A 21,140-nucleotide genomic window follows, 5' to 3' on the forward strand; every position below is an offset into this window, starting at 1 on the left:
TTTTTTTTTTTTTTGTTTTTTTTCCCAGGGGTCAGGGTATCGACCAAGTGGTCCTAGAGTGTTGCAAAAGGGCTCATTCTAACGGAAATGAAAAGTTCTAGTGCCCTTTTTAAGTGACCAAAAAAATTGGAGGGCACCTAGGCCCCCTCCCACGCTCATTTTTTTCCCAAAGTCAACGGATCAAAATTTTGAGATAGCCATTTTGTTCCGCATAGTCGAAAACCATAATAACTATGTCTTTGGGGATGACTTACCCCCCACAGTCCCTGGGGGAGGGGCTGCAAGTTACAAACTTTGACCAGTGTTTACATACAGTAATGGTTACTGGGCAGTGTACCGATGTTATCAGGGGGATTTTTTTGGTTTGGGTGTGGGGTTCAGGGGAGGGGGCTATATGGGAGGATCTTTCCTTGGAAGAGTATTTCATGGGGGAAGAGAAATTCAATGAAAAGGGCGCAGGACTTTCTAGCATTACTATAAAAAAAAACAATGAAAATATAAACATGAAAAAGTTTTTTCAATTGAAAGTAAGGAGAAGTATTAAAACTTAAAACGAACAGAGATTATTACGCATATGAAGGGTTCTAGAAATACTTTAGCATAAAGAGCGAGGTATTTAGGAGGAGATAAATACTTCGCTCTTTATGCTAAACATTTTTTAAATAATTTCAACTATTTATTCTACGGCCTTTCTGATTCAGGGGTCATTCTTAAAGAATTGGGATAAAACGTAACGTAAGTTCTGTACGTTTGTTACGTAAGTTAATTCTTAAGATACGTTTTTTTTTACTAATAAAAACGTTCGTTAAAAATTAAAAGATCTAGTTGCCTTTTTGAGTAACCGAAAAATTGGAAGGCAACTAGACCTCCTTCCCCGCCCCTTATTTCTCAAAATCGTCTGATCAAAACTAAGAGAAAGCCATTTAGCCAAAAAAAGAATTAATATGCAAATTTCATTTTAGTAATTCATGTACGGAGAGCCAAAATCAGACATGCATTAATTCAAATGCATTAATTAATTCAACTTTCAGAAATTAAATAAAAAAAAACAATTTTTTTAAATGAAAGTAAGGAGCGACATTAAAACTTTAAAACGGACAGAAATTACTCCGTATATGAAAGGGGCTTTTCCTCCTCGACACCCCGCTCCTTGCGCTAAAGTTTGATTCTTTCTCGCAACTCTACTTTTTTAAACAATAAAAAGCACTTTTTTTTTAGTAACTAAATAAATGCAAAAAGTACGTATATCGGAAAATACAGATTAACTTTAATCTGTAGTATTGTAGCGGATGGGGGGAAGAAGACTGAAGCCTCAGAAGTACATTTTAGGCTCAGGTTATGTTCATAGCGATTTAGAACCAGTGATTAATCTATTATATCCCACTGAAAGGGAAATTTTAGGGTTAAAAGTGCAATATGGGTACTGTGGGGGGTAGTTCTTCTATCGCAAAAACGTAGATTTTAATGAAAAAAGATAGTTCCAAAAACTGATCCATTAAAAGCTGTACTTTATCCTGAAAAGGGGGGAAAAACGCCCTAATATCAAGGATAATTCCATTTTGCTGTGGAAAGCAAACTCTCTTTACAAAAAAATAACAGTACAATTGCTAATTACTTCGAAGAGGGTAAAAAGTTAGACAGAAAATGGGTTAATAATTGGGCAGTGACTTGACCGGATAATTGCATGCTGTAAAATACACCGAAAAAGGCTTCACACATTTATGAACCCCGGCCGAGGGCGGAGAATCAGGAGATCGGCACCTGCGCTACGCGAACCCTTATCGGTTTGCATGCGAAAGTTTGCTTTGCTTTTGTTTGCTTAATAAATGTCCTACTTTTGCCAGAAATCCCAAGAAACCATGGGGAAATTAAACATTTCACAAAATTCCCCCCTGCGTACGTGCCAGATATATATATATATATATATATATATATATATATATATATATATATATATATATATATATATATATATATATATATATAGCCCCCCCGCGCGCGTAAGTCGTTACGCGCCATAATAGTTACGCGCCATTGTAGTTGTGTCCCTATGTCCCACCTGTGAATATAGATATATATATATATATATATATATATACATATATATATATATATATATATATATATATATATATATATATATATATATATATATATATATATATATATATATATATATATATATATATATATATATATATATATATATATATATATATATATATATATATATATATATATATATATATATATATATATATATATATATATATATATATATATATATATATATATATATGGTTTTAACTACGTAAAACTTGCGAATATACAACATTCTTTGCTGTCCCATTGTCTTTGCATATAAATAGATTGTCAGGTTTACCGACTCTTGAACATGCAACATATAATGGTCCATGGGAAAACAATCTGTATTCAGATCTATACCTCATGATTCTAATGATTGCCCTTGAGCTTTGTTGATGGTGATTGCTAATCGACCATTCCCTGTCCCGGTGTCCCGGTCGTCATTTACATCCCCCTGTTTCCCCCGGTGTCCCCGTAGTAGTTGTGTCCCTGTGTCCCGGTCGTCATTTATATTCCCTGTGTCCCGGTCGTCATTTGTATCCCGGTGTCCCGGTCTGTATATACATTCGTTTTTTAGTTTTGTTTTTCTCCTTTATTTTTTTCCTTTTTTTTCTTTTTTAGCTTATTTAGATTTTTAGATTTTTTAGTTTTTTTATTAGTTTTTAGTTTTTTTTTTCTTTTTAGTTTTTTTGTCCCGGTCGTCATTTATATCCCCCTGTTTCCCCCGGTGTCCCCGTTGTAGTTGTGTCCCTGTGTCCCGGTCGTCATTTATATTCCCTGTGTCCCGGTCGTCATTTGTATCCCGGTGTACCGGTCTGTATATACATTCGTTTTTTAGTTTTGTTTTTCTCCTTTATTTTTTTCCTTTTTTTTTCTTTTTTAGTTTATTTAGATTTTTAGATTTTTTAGTTTTTTTATTAGTTTTTAGTTTTTTTTTCTTTTTAGTTTTTTTGTAGTTTTTACCTTCTTTTTAGTTTTGTTAATTTTTTTTTTACTTATGTCCTGGTCGTCATTTATACTCCCTGTGTCCCGGTGCTTTGTTGATTGCTAATCGAACATTCCTTTTGTCCTGGTCGCTTTCTCTTTGAGTGTCGTCATTTATTTTTTTCTTTTTTAGTTCTTTTAGTTTTTACCTTTTTTAGTTTTTTTTAGTTTTTTAGATGAAAATTTTTTTTAGTTTTTTCCTTTTTTTCTTTTTAGTTTTTTATTGGTTTTTACCTTTATGTTAGCTTATTTTTCAGTTTTTTCCTATTTTTTAGTTTTTTTTTATTTTTTAGTTTTTTTTAGTTTTTTTAGTTTTTTAGCTTTTTTACTTTTTTTATTAGTTTTTAGTTTTTTTGTAGTTTTTGCCTTTTTTTAGTTTTTTCAGTTTTTTTTTAGTTTTTTATTGGTTTTTACCTTTATTTTAGCTTATTTTTCAGTTTTTTCCTTTTTTTTAGTTTTTTTTAGTTTTTAGTTTTTTTAGTTTTTTACCTTTTTTTAGTTTTTTTAGTTTTTTTAGTTTTTTAGCTTTTTTATTTTTTTTATTAGTTTTTAGTTTTTTTTTTGTAGTTTTTGCCTTTTTTTAGTTTTTTTAGTTTTTTAGCTTTTTTATTAGTTTTTAGTTTTTTTTGTAGTTTTTGCCTTTTTTTAGTTTTTTTAGTTTTTTAGCTTTTTTATTTTTTTATTAGTTTTTAGTTTTTTTTTGTAGTTTTTGCCTTTTTTTAGTTTTTTCAGTTTTGACGTCACCTGATCCAGTTTTTTCAGGTGACGTCACCTGATCCACGATCCACAGACAACTTATTTTTATATATATAGATACTTTTTTTTTTTTACTTATGTCCTGGTCGTCATTTATACTCCCTGTGTCCCGGTGCTTTGTTGATTGCTAATCGAACATTCCTTTTGTCCTGGTCGCTTTCTCTTTGAGTTTCGTCATTTATTTTTTTCTTTTTTAGTTCTTTTAGTTTTTACCTTTTTTAGTTTTTTTTAGTTTTTTAGATGAAAATTTTTTTTAGTTTTTTCCTTTTTTTCTTTTTAGTTTTTTATTGGTTTTTACCTTTATTTTAGCTTGTTTTTCAGTTTTTTCCTTTTTTTTATTTTTTTTTTATTTTTTATTTTTTTTAGTTTTTTACCTTTTTTTAGTTTTTTTAGTTTTTTTAGTTTTTTAGCTTTTTTACTTTTTTTATTAGTTTTTAGTTTTTTTTGTAGTTTTTGCCTTTTTTTAGTTTTTTCAGTTTTTTTTTAGTTTTTTATTGGTTTTTACCTTTATTTTAGCTTATTTTTCAGTTTTTTCCTTTATTTTTAGTTTTTTTTAGTTTTTAGTTTTTTTAGTTTTTTACCTTTTTTTAGTTTTTTTAGTTTTTTTAGTTTTTTAGCTTTTTTATTTTTTTTATTAGTTTTTAGTTTTTTTTTGTAGTTTTTGCCTTTTTTTAGTTTTTTTAGTTTTTTAGCTTTTTTATTAGTTTTTAGTTTTTTTTGTAGTTTTTGCCTTTTTTTAGTTTTTTCAGTTTTGACGTCACCTGATCCAGTTTTTTCAGGTGACGTCACCTGATCCATCCACAGACAGACAGACAACTTATTTTTATATATATATATATATATATATATATATATATATATATATATATATTTTTATATTTATATATATTTTTTTATTTTTTTTTTTTTTTAATAGACTGGCTTCTAAATTGTATACTCAATAACGTTCAGGCCTTCTCCTGGCCAAAGTTGATTTTTTCACCCCCAAAATGGCAGAAAACACCATTTCTTTGAAGCACAATCTCTTTTGTCACCTAATGGCAGTAAAATCGTTTATTTCCGTTCAAATCAATCCTTTCTTGGTATTTTAGGACAATTAGTTCGATACTACTACCTCTGAAAAAAATTAACACCAGTGAGTTGTCAGCCTTTATTGGAAAATCACGAAAATTGTATTTTTGTACATTGGGGTTAAACCTAGGGCCTGTTTTGTAAACACCGGGGGGTGTTTTACAGAATAGTTTTTTTTTATGGGAGTTTTATACCAGAAAACTTTCGAAAAGGCATCAAAATTTGTTTATTTTTTTCTTACGTTTTTACAAGAAGGACACAAATTTCGATGGTACGGGATTCAAACCCCCTACCCCCTTCCTGGATACTGCCTTGATTAAACCTTTACTATAGGGTTCTTGGATATGCTAAACTTGATGGTGTAATTTTTACCGATATCGTCGTTTTCATCATGGACGTTTCTCACCTTTTGCTAAAATTACGCAAGTTTTTCAGATTAATAGCTTTTGAAGGATAAATTCAAGCTTAGAATATTTTATATATTTCAATTTTTGCTTGAAAAATACATTTACACAGGTCTGTTTCTTACTTTCAGTTCGTTACCACGAACTGTTTGATGAAAAATGTTGCAATTGCTTTCATCAAATTTTGCTCTATTGTGTCACATATCCATTGTGTCACTCCAGAAGGTTTAGCACAAAAGATAGGAAAAACAAACAAAAGCAGTGTCCATTAGAAAGGATATACAGATAGAAAAGAACCTGTAAAGCAATCAAATAACATGTCAAAAGCTGCTGATCTCTCATTATGTTTGAAAGTGAAGTTTCATTTCAAGCTGTATCTTTATGCTTACGTGGAAACTTCTAAGAACTAATCAAATTTGAGAGGTAGAATTAATAGTGTCGTTAACAAGAGTTGTAACAAACTTGCTACTGTAATTAATTATATTCTTAGTTGTAATTTACAAAGTACCAGAGTTGTACCATAAAAGAGTTTTAGTTATTGTTAGAACTGTTACACGAGGATTCCACCTGTCAAAATGAATTTAATGATATGCTGGAAATGCTTACGAGACCTGGATGACTTAGGAACGGCTTTGTAGCCTTTCCCATTCAGTTCCAAACTTGGAAAAAATACGAAGAATCACAGGGTTTCAAAATTAAATTGTTAAGGGGATATTCGAGGTATAGCCCGGAAATCCCGTTTGAGATGTGCATCCGTGACACCACGAGACCTTTGAAGTCCAGTAATTCTGTAGCAGCTTAAGTAATGAGAGATCTTCACTGGATTTAGGAATTTTTTTTTTAAGAAAACCTAAATATACAGTCATTCAAACAATTAAACATAACTACTAGTACTACTACTACTACTACTACTAATAACCCACTGCAGCACCAAACCGCCTGAGACCAACACAGCTATGCACGCTCCTCCTCCAACCTAATCTATTCAAGGCCTCCCTCTTTACACCCACTCAGAAAGTTCCCATTCCTTTTAAATCTTCATTTATGACATCCTCCAAAACCTGACGAGGACGACCTGCATTCCGTGTAGCCCGTGACGGTTGGCCAAAAAGTACAATCTTCGGCAATCTGTCATCCTTCATCCGCAGAACGTGGCCTAGCCATCTCAACCTTTCTTTCGTTATAGCCCAGGAAAGTGGGATTGAACCACATTTTTCGTACAAACTATTGTTTGAAATACGGTCAGTCAGCCGGGTACCCAGAACAATCCGTAGGCAATTTCTCTGGAAAACATCTAGTAAATTTCCGTCCGCTTTTCGGAGCGCCCATGCTTTAGAGCCATATTTGGCCGCTGTAATCACTGTAGCTTCCAATCGTAACCATAACCATAACCGCACTATAACCATTAAAACGTAACCATACTGTCATAGCTGTGTTCTCGGTAAGAGCTGAAGACAGGATAGAAAAAGTGTAGACCAAATCCCAGTGGATAAGCAACCATTCGTTACATTATCAGTCCTTCTTGATATTATCAACCCTTCTCGATATACAATTAAACAACACTTCTTTTCCAATATTCTTACACTGATAACGACTATATCCATATTCTCTTTATTCAAAAACTTACGTAGATAACCACCAAAACATATTCAATTTTGAAAGAAGAATTAACCCAGCATTACAACCCGAAACACCAAACTGCAAAAGTTTTCAAATAATGCTGAATCGATTTTTTGTTCATTCACAATTTTCACACGGCGATATTTTGACCCTTAACCGACAATTTTTGTGTGGTATACCAGATAAATACATCAAAGTGATTAGTGGTATGTGCGGGCACAACATTGCCGCGGTTAAAGTAGCTGCTTTTGTCTTGAATCAGAAGTTAAGCGGGATTGCGTTCTGTCCCCATTTAAATAGATCATTCTGATGGACTTTATCCTAACGAACACGGCAAACGGTATGTAAGAGAGCACGGAATCACATGGAAAGATAAAACTCTTAGATCTTGATGATGGTTTGAGTATCCTAGATGAAAATTTTAGCAAAATGATTTAATTTTTGGAGGTTTTAAGAGCTCAGGGTGCGAGCGTAGGTATGGAAATTAATGTTAGAAGAGTAAGTCGCTTAGATTGGGAAAAAGTGAAGGAGATATGATCTTGGGTACGAGAAGATTGATCAAGTCAAAAGCTTCACTCACATATGCAGTATCAGTAGCAACAATGGTGGACGTAATGAAGATGTTAAAAGAAGAAAAGCCGAGTATTTTATTCCCAGTTGAAAACGTTTGGAAAAATAGGAAATTAAGTGTTATAACTAAGATTAGAATATTGGAAGCTAAAGTGATGATAGTGGTTAAGCATAGTTCTGAAACTTGGGCGCTCTGAAATACGGAGGAGGAACTGTTAGATGTTTTCCAGAGGAAGAGTCTATGGATTCTTTTGGGTACCCGTCTCAATGACCGTATTTCAAACAGGAAGCTGTGCTAAAAATTTGGCTCTTTCCCACTTCCATAGCTTATAATGAGATAATTTTCAAGATGGTAAACCTTCAAGATCAATTTTGGGAGTTCAGCTTCCTTAAGATGTGACGTATATTATAATCAACCCAAGCTCAAATTGCTAGATTTGTAGCTCTCTTGAATTTTTTATTTGACAAAGAAGCTCAAAGGAGCTAAAATAAACAAATTTTATGCTAAGATTTCCTTCGAGCTCATACTTTTCCTTCGGGCTGATACTACTAGCAACTCTTTGAAGCACCCAGCCACACAAACACCAAAAAAACTGTGCAATTTTTTTCCCACCCCTCTCTGTTCTAAGCTTGAGTTTTACTTCTTACCATGAAGTTTGAACTTCACCTATTAAACTTAACCATTCCCGTCCTATTGGATTATTTTTCCTTTTAGATTATTTTTTTCTTTTTTCCTATTGGATTATCAGGTTAACTTTCCTTAGCCACTACTTAATTGCCAAAAAAGTACAATTTTTGGTAATCTATTACTCTTCATCAGTAAATCTGCCCTAAAATTTTAATCTTTCTTTCATTATAATCATATAAACAGTATCGAACATATTTTTGCAAATCTCATTGTTATATTTACTGAAAAATTTGTCACAAGGAAAGATAAACCAATTAAATACCAGAAAATAGATTCGAAATATTTAACGTTAAAAACAGCTCAAAACAAACTAAAAAAAACCCACAAAACTATTGTTTTATGTTCTTAAATAACCCAAAATATAAATTTCAATTTATTTTCGAATGATTGGTGTATTTGCGAGCCAAATCGGTGAACATAGTAAATATTCTGCGAGACGGATATGAAGTGAACAGATCTTTGACTGTCTAATTTTGAAAAATTTTCCCAAAACAGCTCAATGCATAGGATAATATGGTGGGGTGGGGTGAAGTAATGCGCTGTAAAAACCGACGATGCACTATAGCAGCCGACGACTGAAACAGAATTTACAGGTCACAATAGATGCATAAGATGTCAAAACTCAAACAATTAAGATGCTGGATTGGAAGAGATCGACGTAAAATGTAAAATACGTGACGGACGGAGACAGACGTGGCCTGGCGTGAAGACAAGGAAGACATTATGGAGAAGGGAAAATAAGCTGTGACAATCACAAGCTTGAACCATTAAGCTTCAAGGAGTTAATGAAACTCTTCCAGTTTAAAAGGAAGATTTCCAATTTTGTCAAGCTAAAAAGAGGCACAACCTTCGAGGATGGGTCCTGATGGGCACCAAAACTTTCAATAGTCCGCTACAACATACGACTCATCTGTGGACGTCATCTGTGCAACGATCTAATGACACATTGTTCGATGTCAGTATCAAAGAAGTACATTGCATTCACATCCAGGACATAGTTACTAAAGAAACAAGCCAAAAAGAGGACATTGAATACAGTTGATCGGACGGACACCTATAATCCTAATCAGAGCCCTATTTGACCACTATCATCGTCGTGGTTTCTAGTATCCAAACCTTAGTTCGAAGACTTACCTTCCTGTTCCTGTAAAAATAAAATTTCAGCTACAATAACAATCAACGGCACTTTGGGGATGCGAGTACGATATTTACTTGATAAAATAACCGCAACCCTCTACACTGACAACTAATGGACAGGTAAAATTCAAAATGTAGAAAGTAACTGTTTGCTTACGTCCATAATATGGTTATTGATGTGTCTCCACATCCAGGTTTTATGCTGCTTTATCCTTGTTTCGTGCAACTCTCCCGTCGAGTCCATGACATCTTTAAAGTCTTCTATAGCTGACCATAATTCATCTATTCCATCTCCAGTAGTTGAAGAAACCCTTTTAACCTTTAGAAAAGAAACTATAAAGCAACAGATTAAATAGTGTCGAACATGTAGACAAACTTAGTTCAGAGTGTCCGGGGGGGGATATAGTTCTGGGATGTAGTATACTGTAGCCTTGTATTGAACAAAATTGCAAGCAACATTAATGAACAGAAGTACAAGAATTTTTAAAGATTTGCTTGTTGATGATTTATCTTGTCTCGTCTCTGATTTTGGTTGTCAATGGAAGACAATCAAGAGGAATATTGTAATGTTTTATGCAGTTGTTGTATGTGGAAGTAATATACGAAAGACTTTATTTTATTTACTTGATTTTTATTTATAGGTTATCCTGCATGCTGTCATGCATTTCAAATAATTTCAAAAGGTTGGGGTAGATATAATAAATATTTTCCAGAGTAAATCTCTAAGGACAGTTTTAGGTGTTCATCTGACTGATCGTATATCCAACAACAAGCTGCAAGAAAAGTGTAGTATGCCCCCTCTTCGCTTTCTAAGGCTGTAGAAAAAGAATGATTAAACTCGTTAAATTGTGTTTACTCAATAAAAGATAATATGTTGCCCAAAATCGTGCTTTTTGACAATTCATCTGGAGCCAAGACGTTGTCAAGTGGGTCGGGAAGCATCTATCAGACAGATTTTAATGGAAACTGGAACTTCGTGGGAAGGATTAGAATCGAGGTTTGAACCATTGAAACCGGTTTGAACCGTTTGAACCTTTGAACCGGTGGAAGAGGTACATACAGAATACAATTATTAGTGGTAACAGTAGTTATGCAGACGTCATATTTCATTGTATGAATATTTAATGATATTGGTCCAACAGTTCATGTCAACGAAAGGTAAGTAATGAGCCATCCTCCGATTGGTAAGCAGCTGCCCACTTTTATCCTCTATGAAGGGGCAAAGGTTTGTTTGCGCCCCGGAAAGCATCTTAGTGAGCATATTGACGGTTTCACTATCACCCCGTCTGGCTGCTCTTTCTGCCTCAGCTGCTATGTTCTCAGCACCTGCTCTCTTGTTATTCCTGGCAGACGTTTTCACTCGCTTATGGGCACATTTATACTATTTTTTTTAAACTATCACAGTAATGCCTATCACTATACTGATTAGATGAATGACTAGGTGAGTATTTATCAACAAGAGCTTTCAGATTTTTTCTTTCCTGAATCAGCTGCCAAGTTCCTTCTTCCTTCTTTCGTTTCTTATATCCAAGAACTTCTACGGCAGCATCTTTTAGGCACTCCGGTAGTGATTTCCAAAGACAATCTGACTTGTCTCGTCGGAGTCATCAAGGCTCAAAGCTACGAACCTATTTTCTAGCGTAAGATTATATTTTTGACGAATAGTCTTATCACAGAATTTCTGGATATCAAATTCCTTAACTGTAACTGACACTTTCTTTACCACCTTCAACTTAATTAAGAAACAGAGCATTGATAATAATAGATACATCAGAAAAATCGAACTTTGATGTCTATTAAATAAAAAAAAAATTAACTGAAAGTAAGAAGCGACATTAAAACTTAAAATGAAAGGGAAACTATTCCGTATATAAAAGGGGCTGTCCCCTCCATAACGCATCGCTGTTCATGTTCAAACTTTTATTGTTATAAAAAAAAGAGTTGTGACAAAGAGTCAAAATTTAGCGTGAAGAGCGAGGGGTTGAGAAGGGTACAACCCCTTTAATATACGGAATAATTACTGTTCATTTTAAGCTTTGATGTCTCTCCTTACTTTCAGTTAAAAAAACTAGTTTTTTCTATTTAATATTTTAGTGTTTTTCATATAATGCAGGTTCAAATTTGCCTCAACGTCCATGGAAACTAAAAACAAACTTACATATTAATTTTGGCAGATTTATCCCGTATATGAAAGGTTGCCCTCCCCCCGTCAAATTTCCAGCAGACAGTTGCATCTTCACTGAAGACCCCCCCCCCTTCTGTAAAAATGCTTGCGGATGATTCAGCCTGAAAAATTCTCCTTAGCAAATATCAAAATCTCCTTAGCTCCTTAGCAAAATCTCCTTCTAAATATATATTTCATTAAGATCCGATCACCTGTTCGTAAGTTAAAAATGCCTCATTTTTTCTAATTTTTTCGAGTTAACCACAATAACACCCCACGCAACTCCCTTAAAGAGAGCATATCCGTTCCGTTCGTTTCAATCACATATCTAGGACTCGTGCTTGTCCTTCCCACCAAGTTTCATCCTGATCTCTCCACTCTAAGCGTTTTCCAATATTTCCGGTTTCCCCTAGAACTCCCCCCAATGTCACCGGACCCAACCGGATTAAATAAGAGATTAAAGTTACGAAGTCCTTCAAAATATCAAATTTCATTAAGATCCGATCACCTTTCCGTAAGCTAAAAATACCTCATTTTTTCTAATTTTTCCGAATTAACCGAAATACCCCCCCAACTCCCCCAATGAATGCGAATCCGTTCCGTTTATGCCAATCATGTATCTAGGACTTGGTCTTCTTCTTCCCACCAATTTTCATCCCGTTGTCTCCACTCTAAGCGTTTTCCAAGATTTCTGGGCCCCCCCCAGCTCCCCCAATGTCACCGGATCTGGTCGGGATTTGAAATAAGAGCTCTGAAGCACGATACCCTTCTTAATATCAAATTTCATTAAGATACAATCACTCGTTCGCAAATTAAAAATACTTTATTTTTTCTAACTTTTTCGAATTGACCATCCCTCCACTCCCCCCTAGATGGTCGAATCGGGTAAGTGACTATATCTAATTAAATCTGGTCTGGCCCCTGATATGCCTGCCAACTTTCATCGTCCTAACTTATCTGGAAGTGCCCTGGAACTAGCAAAAGCGGGACCGACAGACAGACTGTCAGACAGACCGACAGAAATTGCAATAACTATGTGTCACTTGGTAAATATAAAGCGTCATAAAAAAAAAAAAAAAAAAAAAAAAAAAAAAAAAAAAAAAAAAAAAAAAAAAAACGCATATGTGATTTGTTTTCTGGCAAAAATAGCAAAATTTCACATTTTTGCAAATAGGAGCTTGAAACTTCTACATTAGGGTTCTCTGGAACGCTGAATACGATGACGTGATTTTAATAAGGATTCCTTGAATTTTAGTGGATGTTTTCTCCCTATTTCAAAAATCGGGGAAAATTTCTCAAGCTCGTAAATTTTGAAATCAACATATTTGGAATCACCATAATAAGCTGATTCATTTCGTGTACCTGCTGATATTAAAATTCCGTTTTTAGAGTTCGGTTGCTATTGAGCCGAGTGGCTCCTTACTTACAGTTTGTTACCAAGAAATGTTTGATATTAAAAATATATAAAATTCATAAAGTTTAATGGTACCCATCCAAAGTTAGATGACTGAACAAAATTTGCGCAGATTTTGAAAAAGGGTAGAAGCACCTCGAAACATCAAGTGATCATGTCATCAGATTCAGCATATCAGAGAACCTTACTTTAGCGGTTTCAAGCTCCTACACATAAAAATGTGGAATTTTCTATTTTTTGCCAAAAGAATGATCATGGATGCGTGTTCTATTTTCAAGGGTGATCGTATCAAACCAGTGATCCTGGAGCGTTAGGAGTGGGTTCATTTGATCGAACATAAAAAGCTCTAGTGCCCTCTTTAAGTGACAAAAAATTTTGGAAGGCACCTAGCTCCCCCCCTCAATATCTAACTCTTTACGTAAAAGTCTAATTTAAAAATTTTAAGAAAGCTTATTATTCTAATAGTTATTCTGAAATAATTGGAGCAAAAAGTCAAACCTTAGTGTAAAGAGCGAGGTATCGAATAGTAATTTATGTTCGTTTTAAGTTTTAATGTTACTCTTTATTTTCAGTTGAAAAAACTTGTTTAGTTTTTTTTAAATAATATAAAACCTAACATGATTGGGGCTCACAACCCGTATGCCTACTCAAGGCCAGAACATAATAAAGTTTCACTGCAATAACTTTATTAAATACGAATTTAGTAAGATTTTAAAGAACAAATATGAGCATATTTACATTAAACTGACAATACACATTCATTTGCATTTTTTCAGTAGAGTAAACATTCTGTCCAGGCCTTGAGAAGGCACAGGGGTTGCGAGCCCTAATCATGTTAATTCTTGCTCGTTTTGAGTTTGAATCGGTTATTTATTGTAATTTCTGTTTGTTTTGGGTTGGTTTATTTATTGAGTAAATAAAAAAAAAGTTTTTTTAACTGAAAGTAAGGAGCGAAATTAAAACTTAAAACGAACAGAAATTATTTCGTATATGAAAGGGGCTGCTTCCTCATCAATGCCCCGCTCTTTACGCTAAAGTTTGACTCTTTCTCTCAACTCTTCTTTTTAAAACAGTAAAAACTTTAGCGTAAATAGCGGGGCGTTGATGAGGAAGCAGCCCCTTTCATATACGAAATAATTTCTGTTCGTTTTAAGTTTTAATGTCGCTCCTTACTTTCAGTTAAAAAAAACTTGTTTTTTTTTAATTTAATTTCTGAACGTTTTTGAATCAATGCAAATTTTGATTTTGGCTCTCTGCAGAGGAATAATTAAAACAAAATTTGCATATTTTTTTTTTTGGCTACATGGATTTCTCATAATTTAGATCTAATGATTTTGAGAAAAAAAGAGCGGGGGAGGAAGCCTAGATGCCCTCCGATTTTTTGGTTAATTATAAAGGCAACAAGAACTTTAAATTTTTTACGAATCTTTTTATTAGTAAAAGATATACCTAATTTATAAATTAACTTACGTAAAGAACTTTTGTGTTCTCATGTTCTCATTGCATATATGAGGGGGTTCGCCCCCTCGTCAGTACCTCGCTCTTTACACTAAAGCTTAAATGTTGTCCCAATTCATTAAGAATGACCCCTGAATCACAAAAGCCGTAGAATAAGTAGTTGAAATTACAAAAAATACTTTAGCGTAAAGAGCGAGGTATTAGGAGGAGGTGAGCCCCTCATATGGGTAATAATTTCTGTTCATTTTTAGTTTTAATGCTGCTCCGTACTTCCAGCTGAAAAAAACTTTTTGATATTTATTTTCTCATTGTTTTTTTAAATAATGCTAGTAAATCTTGCGCTCCCTTCATGGAAATTTTCTTCCCCCATGACAAATTCCTCGATGGAAAGTTCCCCCAGCATATCCCCCTCTTCTCAACCCCTCCCCCAACCAAAAATCCTCCTGAAAAAGCCTGTACACTTTCCAATAACCATTACTATATGTAAGCCCTGGTCAAAGTTTGTAACTTGTAACCCCTCCCAAGGGGACTGTGGGGGAGTAAGTCGTCCCCAAAGACATAGTTATGAGGTTTTTCGACTACGCTGAATAAAATGGCTATTTCAGAATTTTGATCCGTTGACTTTGGGAAAATAATTAGCGTGGGAGGGGGCCTAGATGCCCTCCAATTTTTTTTGTCACTTAAAAAGAGAACTAGAGCTTTTCATTTCCGTTATAATGAACCCTCTCGCAACATTCTAGGACAACTGGGTCGATACGTTTACCCCTGGAAAAAAACAATAAAAAAAACACGCATCCGTGATCTGCCTTCTGGCAAAAAAAATACAAAATTCCATATTTTTGTAGATAGAGGATTGAAACTTCTACAGTATGGTTCTCTGATACGCTGAATCTGATGGTGTGATTCTTTTTTGTTAAGATTCTATGACTTTTAGGGGGTATTTCCCCCTATTTTCTAAAATAACGCAAATTTACTCAGGCTCGTAGCTTTTGATGGGTAGGACTAAACTTGATGAAACTTATATATTTAAAATCAGCATTAAAATGCGATTCTTTTGATGTAGCTATTGGTATCAAAATTCCATTTTTTAGAATTTTGGTTACTATTGAGCCGGGTCGCACCTTACTACAGTTCGTTACCAGGAACTGTTTGAACAGTTCGTTACCACGAACTGTTTAATTCTGATTTGTGGTAGTTTTACGCTTGGTAGATTATTTTTGCTCAATTTAGGTTTAATGGAGCTCTTTACTTTCCTTGAAAAACTTATTTTGTTTATTTTTTGATTATTAATTGTCAGGAACAAACGGAAATATATTCGGAGAAAAACATTTTCTTTAGATCTTTTTTTCATTAAAGAAACAACAAGACTGATGCTTATTAAAATCTGTGAAGGGCGGGAGAAATTTTTTTCCATAAAAATATATAAAAAAAACATTTTCGAAATCGTTGCTGATGTCCAGTAGTTATACTACCTCAACTAGAGTATAAGGAAAGTAGTTCCCATAATTGCTGGGGAAAAACTGGGGCTTTGAATGGACAAGGAAAAAACTAAAAAGTAAAGTAAATTATTCGATTAGATGACCGATAACCAATTTTCACCCATCAGGGGATAAACCCAGGGTATCAAATTAGGAAAATACAGGGAGGAAGCACAAATTTTGTTTTATTCTCTGCATAAACATACGAAAAGGCATTTTTCAAAATTTCAAGGGTAATTTTCGCTTGAGAAAAAACAAAACACCAATCTAAACGTATTTTTGCACATCTAGGGGAGTAATTTTACCACCTACCCATTCGTACGCCTGTATAGAACATGGTTAAGAAGCAAAATAACTATTCATTACAGTAATAAATAGTATTATAATTCTAGTGATTTTTTGGTTGATTTAGTAATTTTCTTTAATAATCTAGCGATTTAAGCGCTGATCTATTGATTTTTGAGTAGAATCTAGTGACCGAGTTGCAGCCTCGAAAGAGACATCTTGGAGATGGCTCTAGGCGTTTACCCTACCCCTCCCACTTGGAAGATAGGATTTTCTTAATTTGAGACAACTTTTCAGATTTTTTTTTGTTATCAAAAATAATGCTTGAAAAAGCAATCGGGGGGATATCATTCATGCCAATCCTCCGTACCGATTCAAATAAAAACAAGGGTGTTGCAAAAAATAGTAACAGACAAGGGAAAAATAATGACAAAGATAAACAAATAAATAAAATATATTTATATGGTCCAGAATCTGCAACCTGGCACTGGAATCAATAAATCAAAACCGAACTTAACTAGGAGATAAATACAAAGCATGGTTTTGAACGTGAAAAGAAGATACTTCGGTACAAGTAAAAGGATTTGAGTTACAAAATAAGTCATCTTAAACAAATGCTATTAAAAGACAACATAATAAGGCTTTACTTGTGACTTGGAGAGAAGTTTAGAACTATAGGAGTTATATAAGAAGTTTAGACTATTGAAAATATTTTCCACCAGCCTTTTAGGGATTTGAAAAGATTTGAAGTAGAAACACTGATATACAGTCATGTATGTTTGTTTCAGAAATGGGACAGATCACAGCCCAATTCTGATTATTGAATGTTTAAAATTTTATTCGCAGAAAGGAGAGAGAAGCTCTCCTACATTCCAATTACATGTATGACCAGCCACCACTATTCGTCATTGCGCACGCGTTAAGGAAGAGCAAGGGAGAAATGCACGACACATGATGTTTCCCAAACCCAAAATTCTTCAATGGAGAATTAAGAAGACGGATTACATAATAGATACCTTTGCCGTGATTTGCATTAAGTAAGCTATCAATCGTTCGCTATCAAAGACACTGTAAAGGAAAAAGTACCCACCTGGGAGAAGAAGAAGAAGATATTTGGAAAGGGTTGGAATGAAGACTGATCCTTACAGCTGCACAATGTGTGAAGAGTAGGGGGAAAATTTGTCACATTTTTTGGGGAACTGTGAAGGATTAAGTGATGTGAGAAAGGAGATTTTGGAGTGGATGAGAGGGATGAGTCTTGGGTGGAAAAATTATTGGGAAATGGGTGTTTTATAAGTACTAAGAAACTGGCGCGGTTTATTCGTGTGGGTATAACCCACAATGAGGGTTTTATATAATGACTTTGTTTGTTTATATTAGTGTTTTTGACTGGTTTTCTTTGTTTAGTTGTTTTGATTAAACGTTTATACTGAATCTTCTAATTTTATTTGCATGTTGCTCTCTCTTTTTGTGGCTATGGATCTGCGTTTTTTCGTGTCGAATATACTATACTACACTATACTTCCTACAGAAACCAAGTTAATGCCTCTATAATTGCCACACTCACTCTTATCATCATAAAAACGCTATTTACCTCCCTATTTTCCAAAACTCCTATTCAGAACATTCAGTAATTTATCTCTAACTTTACAACCACGACATGAATTGTCTTCATGTTGGGTATGTTATTCAATTATAATATTGATAGACTTCATCAAATAGTTCGTGGTAACGAACTGTAGTAAGGAGCGACCCGGCTCAATAGTAACCAAAACTCTAAAAAATGGAATTTTGATACCAATAGCTACATCAAAAGAATCGCATTTTAATGCTGGTTTTAAATATATAAGTTTCATCAAGTTTAGTCTTACCCATCAAAAGTTACGAGCCTGAGAAAATTTGCGTTATTTTAGAAAATAGGGGGAAACACCCCCTAAAAGTCATAGAATCTTAACGAAAATCACACCATCAGATTCAGCGTATCAGAGAACCCTACTGTAGAAATTTCGAGCTCCTATCTACAAAAATGTGGAATTTTGCATTTTTTGCCAGAAGGCAGATCACGGATGCGTGTTTATTTGTTTTTTTTTTTGTTTTTTTTTTTTTTTCCAGGGGTGATCGTATCGACCCAGTTGTCCTAGAATGTTGCAAGAGGGCTCATTCTAACAGAAATGAAAAGTTCTAGTGCCCTTTTTAAGTGACCAAAAAAATTGGAGGGCACCTAGGCCCCCTCCCACGCTAATTATTTTCCCAAAGTCAACGGATCAAAATTCTGAGATAGCCATTTTATTCAGCGTAGTCGAAAAACCTTATAACTATGTCTTTGGGGACGACTTACTCCCCCACAGTCCCCGTGGGAGGGGCAACAAGTTACAAACTTTAACCTGTGCTTACATATAGTAATGGTTATTGGGAAGTATACAGGCGTTTTCAGGAGGATTTTTTTGGTTTGGGGGAGGAGTTGAGAAGAGGGGGATATGCTGGGGGAACTTTCCTTCGAGAATTTGTAATGGGAGAAGAAAATTTCCATGAAGGGAGAGCAGGATTTACTAGCATTATTTAAAAAAAAACAATTAAAAAATAAAAGTGAAAAAGCTTTTTCAGCTGGAAGTAAGGAACAGCAATAAAACTTAAAACAAAAAGAAATTATTACCCATATGAGGGGCTCACCTCCTTCTAATACCTCGCTCTTTACGCTAAAGTATTTTCGGTAATTTCAACTACTTATTCTATGGCTTTTGTGATTCAAGGGGTCATTCTTAATGAATTGGGATAAAATTTAAGCTTTAGTGTAAAGAGCGAGGTACTGACGATGGGGCGAATCCCCTCATATATGTAATAAAAACATGAGAATACAAAAGTTCTTTACGTAAGCTAATTTATAAGTTACGTAAATCTTTTACCAATAAAAAGATTCGTAAAAAATTAAAAGTTCTAGTTGCCTTTTTAATTAACCAAAAAATCGGGGGGCAACTAGGCTTCGTCCCCCGCTCTTTTTTTCTCAAAATCATTCGATCAAAATTATGAGAAAGCCATTGAGCCAAAAAAAAAATATGCAAATTTCGTTTTGATTATTCCTCTGCGGAGAGCCAAAATCAAAACATGCATTGATTCAAAAACGTTCAGAAATTAAATAAAAAAAACAAGTTTTTTCAAGTGAAAGTAGGGAGTGACATCAAAACTTAAAACGCACAGAAATTACTTCGTATATGAAAGAGGCTGCTTCCTCATCAACGCCCCGCTCTTTACGCTAAAGTTTTTTACTGTTTTAGAAAGAAGAATTGAGAGAAAGAGTCAAACTTTAGCGTAAAGAGCGGGGCGTTGATGAGGAAGCAGCCTCTTTCATATACGAAGTAATTTCTGTGCGTTTTAAGTTTTGATGTCACTCCTTACTTTCAGTTGAAAAAACTTGTTTTTTTTATTTAATTTTAAAATTGAACGGAGTTTCATCTGAGGTAACTTTAAACAGCAAGTTTTTTTCAATTATTAAGATGTTGACTGCTTTTCTTAAAGAACACAATATTTAACAATAGAAAACAATTACTAACGTCCCTTCTTAGCAATTTCGCTGTGACAGAAAATCCCCCGGACATTTATTGAAACTCTCAGTTCTTTAATCAATTTTTCTATGTCTGCAGTTGACAAGCCGCTTAATTTTACTCTAACTTTGTTTTGAAATGCTTCTGCTGGCGGATATATTTTGAAAAGTCCTTACCACATTTATGTTGTATTTTTTTCTGTTGTTCCTATAGTAATTAAATAATAAAAAAAAACAAGTTTTTTTCATCTAAAAGTAAGGAACAACATAAAAACTTAAAATAAACAGAAATTATTAAGTATATGCGGGGGGATACCCACTCCTCAATACCCCAATCTTTGTGCTAAATTTTGACTTTTCGTGCGAATTATTTAAATATGATCAATGAAACAAAAAGGCCTTTAATTAGAATAATAAGCTTCTTTAAAAGTCACTATGTCTTTGAGGTCAAGTATTTCTAAAGACACAGTTGTTAGATCTTTCGACTATGCTAAGCAAAATGGTTATCTCAAAATTTTAATAGGACGACTTTTGGAAATAAGAGGCACGGGGGGGGGGCTAGATGCCTTCCAATATTTTTGATCACTTAAAAAGGACACTAGAACTTTCGATTTCCGATCAAATGAGTTCTCTCCCAATCTTCTAGGATTACTGGTTTGATAAGATCATTCCTGGTAAAAACAAACAAAGAAAAACCCATTGGTGATCTCACTTCTGGCAAAAAATGCAAAATTCCAAACCTTTGTATAAAGGAGCGTGAAATCTCTACAGTAGGGATCTCTGATATGCTGAATCTGATGGCGTGACTTTCATTAACATCGCTTGATTTTTCAGGGGTGTTTCCTCCCTTTTTCAAATATTAGGCAGATTTTCTAAGGATCCTAACTTATGATAGGTAACATTAAACTTGATGAATTTTATAAATTTTGAATAAGCATCAAAATTCAATTCTTTCGACATATCCATTATTATCTAGAATCTGTTTCTTGGAGTTTTGGTTACTATTGAGCCGAATCACTCCATACTTACAGTTTTGTTACCACAAACTTTTTGATAATGTTGCTGTTTTTAGTTAAATAAGGTAAATTAAAGTTTTTCGAGTGAAAGCGAAGATCTATAATAAAACAGAAAATAATTAAAATTATTTTCTATACAATTGTTTTCTATACCACTTTTCTTTTCAAACAGTTCGTGGTAACGAACTGTAGTAAGGAGCGATCCGGCTCAATAGTAACGAAAACTCTAAAAAATTGAATTTTGATATCAATAGCTACATCAAAAGAATCGCATTTTAATGCTGATTTTAAATATATAAGTTTCATCAAGTTTAGTCTTAGCCGTCATAAGTTACGAGCCTGAGAAAATTTGCCTTATTTAGGAAAATAGGGGGAAACACCCCCTAAAAGTCGTAGGATCTTAACGAAAATGACACCATCAGATTCAGCGTATCAGAGAACCCTACTGTAGAAGTTTCAAGCTCCTATCTAC

The 21,140-nt window shown here is 34.0% G+C and overlaps 1 protein-coding gene and 1 long non-coding RNA gene across 4 annotated transcripts in view; one reads left to right on the forward strand and one right to left on the reverse strand.

The window, feature by feature from the left end:
* LOC136040538 (methylmalonic aciduria type A protein, mitochondrial-like) overlaps positions 1-21,140 on the reverse strand; it is a 198,466-nt gene that overhangs the window by 17,584 nt on the left and 159,742 nt on the right. For 2 of the 3 annotated variants that reach the window (XM_065724724.1, XM_065724725.1), the window contains one exon: positions 9,473-9,634. The exons of the other annotated variant lie outside the window; for it this stretch is intronic. In XM_065724724.1, the coding sequence (XP_065580796.1) occupies positions 9,473-9,634 (162 nt within the window). The remainder of the gene's footprint in view (positions 1-9,472; positions 9,635-21,140) is intronic. 3 annotated transcript variants of the gene reach the window in all.
* Positions 4,548-21,140, forward strand: part of LOC136040539 (uncharacterized) — an 88,849-nt gene continuing 72,256 nt past the window's right edge. The window contains exon 1 of the long non-coding RNA XR_010620798.1: positions 4,548-4,604. This is a non-coding gene — a long non-coding RNA (uncharacterized LOC136040539). The remainder of the gene's footprint in view (positions 4,605-21,140) is intronic.

The sequence above is a fragment of the Artemia franciscana genome, chromosome 21, assembly GCF_032884065.1.
Source record: "Artemia franciscana chromosome 21, ASM3288406v1, whole genome shotgun sequence".
In the NCBI taxonomy this organism is placed as follows: domain Eukaryota; kingdom Metazoa; phylum Arthropoda; class Branchiopoda; order Anostraca; family Artemiidae; genus Artemia; species Artemia franciscana.